Here is a 7,190-nt window from a genome sequence, read left to right on the forward strand (position 1 = left end):
AACGTGCACAAAAACTCCTAGGATGGGGGTAGACATACATGAAGGAAGAGTTCTGCAAATGTTGGTTGAGTCTGAATATGAATTGAATGTGAAGCTAGATATATCCAGTCCCTGAAGTCAAATATATGTGGCTTCTAAATCTCTTGCTGCCCCCGCCCCACCCCAGATCCTTAGAGAAGAATTCAGATAATAGTGAGTTTTCAATCTGTCACACTGTTCTTTGCTTCAGAAAATCTCAAAATTCTTTGACCACTTTACTCTTAGAAAGAATCACACATTTACTTTGAAAGCGCCAGTTTTGAAACAGGAGGGGGTTTTGTTTGTTGATATTATTTTGTTTTGAGGTGGATAATCTTTATTAACTGAAACTTTATGTTGAAGTACAACAATCTCCATAAAATCAGTAGAATCTGCGAGTATGTGATAGTGAAGTTGTGTGAGTTTGGAACAAGGTAGGGTCTGGCCTTGAGCCAGCTGCCTTGTCTCTGACAACCAGCCTCCTCCACAACCCCCAAAAGCCCCCAGATAACTCCCAGAAATCCCTGGGACAGTTTGAAATTTTCTGTTCTCCAGGGACAAATAAGCCTTCGCATTCCAAGGTAGGAAAGTTGCCAGGAATATTCTGCTATAATATTCTGCTACAATACCAGTTTTTAAATACCAATAGGACCACCATCTCTGGAGAAGTCACAACTAAATAGAGATCTACCCTTTCCCCCATTTCATTTCAAATTCTTGTGATCTTTAAAACTATCTTGGGTCAGTTAATTAATAAAGGCTCTAGGTGGGATTCATTTTAACCTAACTTACTAACCCATCCTTAGTATTGGTTTGGTAATGAGTGAGACAAATGGAAGTCACATGGGGTATTTCCGATTGGGGCATAAGAGATTAAAACTGCAAGATTCAGTGTTCTACAGCTTTAAAATCATCTAATGCTTAGTGCCTAGTTGCAGACATCCTGCAAAAAAATTTAAAGATAGATACAATCCATTTGGGTCTAAATTGAGCGAAGTAGGCATAGTGATATGAGAGTATTAGAGTCGAGGCCTTGCCCTGGTGTCAAGTTTAGTTTAATCTCCCAAGCGGAAAGAATAAAGAAAGTACTGTGTTTTAATTTGGGGGCTATTTATACACCTTAGTAATTACAGATGTGAAAGCAATGTCTTTGTAAGAAAGTTCTGGCTAAAGCCATAGTTTTAAGGATCTGGATAATAGCTTTTCAGTAGCTATTTGTATTTCTTTCCAGAGTGACTATCAGTGGTATCTTTACTTACAGAAATGTGCCCAACACAGCTAAATCTAAGATTATTATATTTCAGAAAAGAGAAAGGTTCTCTATTTGGTTGGAAACAGACAGAAGGGTATCTGTATTAATTCTCTGTAGCCCCAAACATTTTCCCCAGCACCATACTTAACAATTAAACCATTTTAACTATTGGTTGGAAGTGACTATATAGCACTTTGCAAGTTAAGCTCTTGTCTTAAATAATATATATTGCTATTATATATATATTGCTATTATCACTCATAAATTCATTTCCATGCAAACCCCATTTATAAAAGGCAAGTGTTAATAACAAACAAGCTGCACTATTTCCCACGGAGAGTGGTATCCATTAATATAGCTTGCTTCAATCTCTTAGAAAATGGGCTTTTTTAAACCAGTGAGTAGCTTCTAATCTAGTAAATACAAATCAATCTGTATTTATTACACTCTGCTCTTTTTTTGCCCTTTTCCATCTTAAACTTTAAAGATGTGTACTTGATCCTAGACTTTGTGTTTGCTCTTGGAGCGATGCAAGAAAATTTTCCTGAAAGAATCATGTTTTCCTAGTTGTGAACCATGGAGAAACAGAATGTGTGGGGCTGTGAGACACCAAGGAGGCTAACTTGGAAACAGAACCTGCTGCTCAGCCTTATGGCTGAAGATCTGAAAGTGCCAATATTCCAGTCTGAACGGGTAGCTGGTTTCATAAATATCCATGCTGTTGTGTGATTAGCCACAGAAAGAAGAAACTGTGAGTCATTGAAAGGCAAGCAAATTAAAACAAACAAGTAAACAAAAACCCAGAAAAAAACAAAACTGTGATTCAGTGCAGTATTCAGGGATAAAATGCTGTGTCATTGCCGATGGCTCCAGAGATCACATTCCAGTGCTAGCTGGGAAGCTCAGTATTTCCTAAGCCTGGACACAGATTCAAGATGGAAAACTGAGCATGTGCATCGTGTATCCTTCCTGTGTCTTGTGTCCTATTGAAATGGGAGAAAATAGATTCATTTTTTTAATGAACCTATCACAATGCGGGCAAGAAGGGAATCAAGCAGAAGAACAGAAAGTTCAAAGGAACCAGGAAGAGAGAAAGCAAATGTGATCAAATGAACAAAGGGAATAGGGTAGGGAAAAGAGCACTTCAAAACTATAGTGCTCAATGTAACTTCAAGACTTAGGTCAACTAATACAAAAAGCAGAACCTGCTTTTGGAAATGGAAATGGAACCTGGGGCACTTATCAAGGTTATTAACAAAGAGCTGAATGCCTGTTGAGCCAAATAGACCCTTCCAATTTCTGGAGTTATAAGGACTGACATTTGTTGAAGATTTTAAAAAGCCAGGTACTCACTGAACCTTTACAAACTCTCTGAAGCAGGTATTATTATTATCCTTGCTAAATAAAGAAACTGAGGCACAGAGAAGTTAAGCAACTTACTTACAGTCACTTGGCTATTAAGTGATAGAATCCAAATCCAGGAACAGTTTGGCTCCAGAAAAGATGTTTCTATAGCCATAGATAGTATACCACCATAGAAGGCCAGTTGTAAACTGCTCCTTTATGAAACTGAGGAACTTCAAAATCAGGATGGCACACTGAGCACCAGTGTTAGTTAGCCTTACCTTCCCAGACCATTTCCAGAAATAATAGCCACAAAAAATTTCTAGTATTCAATGAAAAGCAAGGAATGCCTTCATAGAACCAGAAACTTTGAGGACTCATGAAAGACAGAAGTCAAAGGGATCAAAGAAAGAAACCACAAACCAAAACACTTGCAAAAAAGAGGACTAAAGAGAAAAGAGGAAGGAGGCATAGGGGTTTTGAAGACCAGACTTGGCAGTTACTGGGGAGAGAAATAGGCCTTGGGGCAGCTAAGGAGACAAGCACCCCACCCTGCCCTCAGGCTGTGCTGAGGACACAGAACCAAGCCCTGGGTAAAAGGAGGAGAAACTCGTATCCACTATCCTCTGCATATAAGCATGTCTACCTGTCCTCCGGTCACTGACCCTCTCCCAAAGGCAGGCTTCATGGAAAGGCTAACAGGCAGACTCCAATCAGAAGAATGCAAAACCATGAGGCACCAGCACTGCATGTAAACATAACCGAACATAACAAGCAGAAGCAGCTGCAAAGAGAAGAAACCTTGAGAATAGGAAAAAAATAACGTCTTGAATGTCATAACAGTGAATATGACATCTATACAGTAAGTCAAGTGTAGGTCTTGACAACTAGAAATGTGATCGTTTAAATCAAAAAATAAACTCAATAGCTAGGTGAAATGGAAAAACGGACAATTAAAAGCAGATTAACGAGCTAGATGATCAGAAGGAGGCATTCTTGCACAACACAACTCAAGAGATTGAATGTACAACAATAAAGGTTAAGAGGCTCAGAGGTTAGACCCAGATGTTTTCAATATTTATCTAATTATTATCCCAGAAAGGAGATTATATAATATTGAAGTGAAGAAATATTGAAGGCAATAATGGAAGACAAATTTCAACAACTGAAGACAGGTATCTCCAAGATGGGAGGACCCACTAAGTGCCAAACAGGATGAATAAAAAAGACACATTATAGTATATACTCAGGACTCCAAAGATAGAGACAAAAATCTCAATTGCTTCACACAGGAAAAATATCCTGAGTCTAAATAAGGAAACAAGTATCAGACTGACACAGGCCTTCTCATCATCCACAGTACGTGCAAAAATGTCTTCTTGGGGCCATCTCTTAAAAATTAATATGAGGGGTTGTCGCCTGGTTTTGGACACTCAGTTGGTTAAGCAACTCTTAATTTCAGCTCAGGTCATGATCTCAGGGTTGTGAGATCAAGCCCCTGCTTGAGATTCTCTCTCCCTCTCCTCCTCCCCACCACTCCCACTCATTCTCTGTCTTTAAAAAAAAAAAAAAAATCATGAAGGAAAATTAACCTAGGATTATAGGTCCAGCAAATTATCTTTCAAGAGCAAATCAAAATAAATACATCTTAGAACACACAAGGAATCAGAAATTTTCTTGAACCATAAACTTTCTCTCAATGAATGATTTGGTTTTTACTTCATTTAAAAAAAAAAAAAAAGACACACACACAAAAAACCCCTGCAAACAAAAAAATGAATCTAAGAAATGGATCCAAAAAAGCAATAATAAGTAAAAATATGAATATTACTATAATATATATACTATATCATTAAATGTGTTGTAGTATATGAAATTATAACATATAAATATATAATATCTACTATATATGAGGTATATAATAGATAATATACTGTATACCATATTAAACATAATGATATAAATAAAATAATATATCAAGTATATAAGTATTTCTGATAATCTGGAACTAAAATCTCAGATAATCTCAACATGGGAAATAGCTGGGGGACAGAGAAGTAGGAAATATAAGCATTCTAAGGTTCTTATCTTTTTTGGAGAAATTATATAGATATTGACTTAAAAAAAAACCACTAGAAAAATTTTCATTGCTATTAAATTTTAAGATGAACCACCAGAAATTAGAAATATAATGTAAAGATTGTAAAATTTCCAAACCTTAGGATAGAGATAGAAATGGAATAGAAAAATGATCTATCCAAGAAAGAGTTTTTAATTGAATGGAAACTAGAAAACAAAAAAGACAGCATGTAGAATAAATCCAAGCATATCACTAACCACAATAAATATGAATGAGCTTAAAAAATCCTTAAAATTAAAAATATTAATGAGGATAAAAAGAACATGAAGAAAGAATATAACAACAAAATTTGGGGGAGCTAGAAACAGAAAGATAAATGGTCACTAACTTGGGGTACCTGAACTAAATAGAATCTCCTGACTGGGGGAAATGAGATACAGCTGAGGGAAGAGTTACCATACAAAAAACAGAGAAGTAAATGAAAGTCTAGGTAGGTATATACAGAATCTTGATACCCAGTGCCCTATTCCCACCTGGATCCCAAAACATTTTCAGTGGTGCTTTTTCCCTTCAGACAGAGCACCAGGAGATTCTTCTCTGAGAAACAGGATGACCCAAAAGAACAGACCAAAGGATACTGACATCAGGAATTCCCCAATTAAACTGCCTGGTCAATATCCCTGCTGGAAAACCAACGGTCAATAGCCCCAACTATGTTCACAAAGCTTCCCATCAGCTTTTTAGTGCCCCATTCTTATATGAACATAGAACCAAGGATCTATAGATATAGATATATATACAGATATAGATATAGATATATGAAGAAAGCATAATCGGAAAGACCAAAGCTATATCCAGAATAAAGAAAGTTAGAGGAAACAGTCTGTTTTAAAGAAAACTTTGAAAAATACTATCTTTAATATTCTCAGAGAAATAAAGGAAAATGTTATAACCATTAAATAAGAGTAGGATGCTTTTAATAAGAAGCATGCAGGGCAAAAACATCTCTTAAAATTAGATATGTGATGGATAAATATTAGAAGACTGTGAACAAAGAGAAAATCCTAAAAACTTTCAGAGGCTAAAAATAGGTGGTGTGCACATTAAAAAAGAAAAAAGAAGAATCAAAATTGTATCAGACTGGGGCGCCTGGGTGGCTCAGTGGGTTAAAGCCTCTGCCTTCAGCTAGGGCATATTCCCAGGGTCCTGGGATAGAGCCCCACATCAGGCTCTCCGCTCTGCGGAGAGCCTGCTTCCTCCTCTCTCTCTGCCTGCCTCTCTGTCTACTTGTGATCTCTCCCTCTCTCTGTCAAATAAATAAAATCTTTAAAAAATATAAATAAATAAAAATAAAAATAAAAACAAATAAATAAATAAAATCTTATAAAAAATTGTATCAGACTTCTCAGTGTCAAAACTGGAAACTTGAAGAAAATGGAACAAGGTCTTCAAAAATTCTGAGGGAAATGGAATCCAACACAGAATTTATATTAAATCCAGTTAATCATCAATCAAATATGAGGGTAGAATAAAGATGTTTTCAGAAATGTAAGATGTCAAAACTTATATCTCATGCACTATTTCTCAGAAAACTGTAGGAAAAGGCATTCCTCCAAACTGAGCAAGTCAAATAAGAAATTAAATATGAGATTCTAGAACAGGGCATTCAACCTAAATGCAGTGAGGAAATTCCCAAAATGACTATGCAACAAGCCTGGAAAGAAACAGGTCCAAATTGGAGAAGTTCAGAAATTTCCAGAGAGAATTCTCCAAAAAGACAAAATTGATGGCATACCACATGTGCTTAAATATATATATCAAAAGAATATTTAGGAATTAGCAGAAAGTGTGGGTATAAATCAATGATAAATATATATTTTTAAACTAACATTAAAAAAAGCTTTCTGAGCCGATAGCGCTCTCGCAAACATGGTGAACTTTCCTAAAACCCACCAGACTTTCTGCAGGAAGTGTGGCAAGCACCAACCCCACAAAGTGATGCAGCACAAGAAAGGCAAAGATTCTCTTTATGTCCAGGCAAAGCAGTGTTATGACAGAAAGCAGAGTGACTATGGTAGGCAGTCTAAGCCTATTTTCCGGAAAAAGACTAAAACTACAAAGAAGATTGTGCTGAAGTTCAAATGTGTCAAGCCCAACTGCAGATCTAAGAGAATGCTGGCTATTAAGAGATGCAAGAATTTTGAATGGGGAGGAGATAAGAAGAGAAAGGGCCAACTGATCTAGTTCTAAGCTTCATATTTTTTATATTATGAAGACAATAAAACCTTGAGGTTATGTTAAAAAAAACTAACAAAAAAGAAGTGAATGACTCTAGGGAAAGCAAAAAGATGTGCAAGATAGCTTTGAATAAAATTTACATGATAATAATCATAAAAATGTTAATATTGACCTACTCAAAATTCTAAGTTCATCAGAAAGATGGGTGGAAGACTGCTTGGAGGACCTGATAAAAGAACTATAAATCTTTAATTTCCA

At 36.2% G+C, this 7,190-nt stretch overlaps 1 protein-coding gene across 1 annotated transcript; it reads left to right on the forward strand.

Annotated features, from left to right (window-relative positions):
• The first annotated feature begins 6,615 nt into the window (after positions 1-6,615).
• Positions 6,616-6,938, forward strand: LOC116868040 (60S ribosomal protein L36a-like). Its single transcript, XM_032858003.1, has one exon. The coding sequence runs from the start codon at positions 6,624-6,626 to the stop codon at positions 6,936-6,938; it is 315 nt and encodes a 104-aa protein (XP_032713894.1). The 5' UTR covers positions 6,616-6,623.
• Positions 6,939-7,190: the final 252 nt, after the last annotated feature.

This window comes from Lontra canadensis, unplaced genomic scaffold (genome assembly GCF_010015895.1).
Source record: "Lontra canadensis isolate GAN:19392208 unplaced genomic scaffold, GSC_riverotter_1.0 scaffold14, whole genome shotgun sequence".
In the NCBI taxonomy this organism is placed as follows: Eukaryota; Metazoa; Chordata; class Mammalia; order Carnivora; family Mustelidae; genus Lontra; species Lontra canadensis.

Excerpts from the sequence above, each read along its gene's own strand:
- LOC116868040 (XM_032858003.1), top strand. The coding sequence starts at position 6,624 with ATGGTGAACTTTCCTAAAACCCACCAGACTTTCTGCAGGAAGTGTGGC.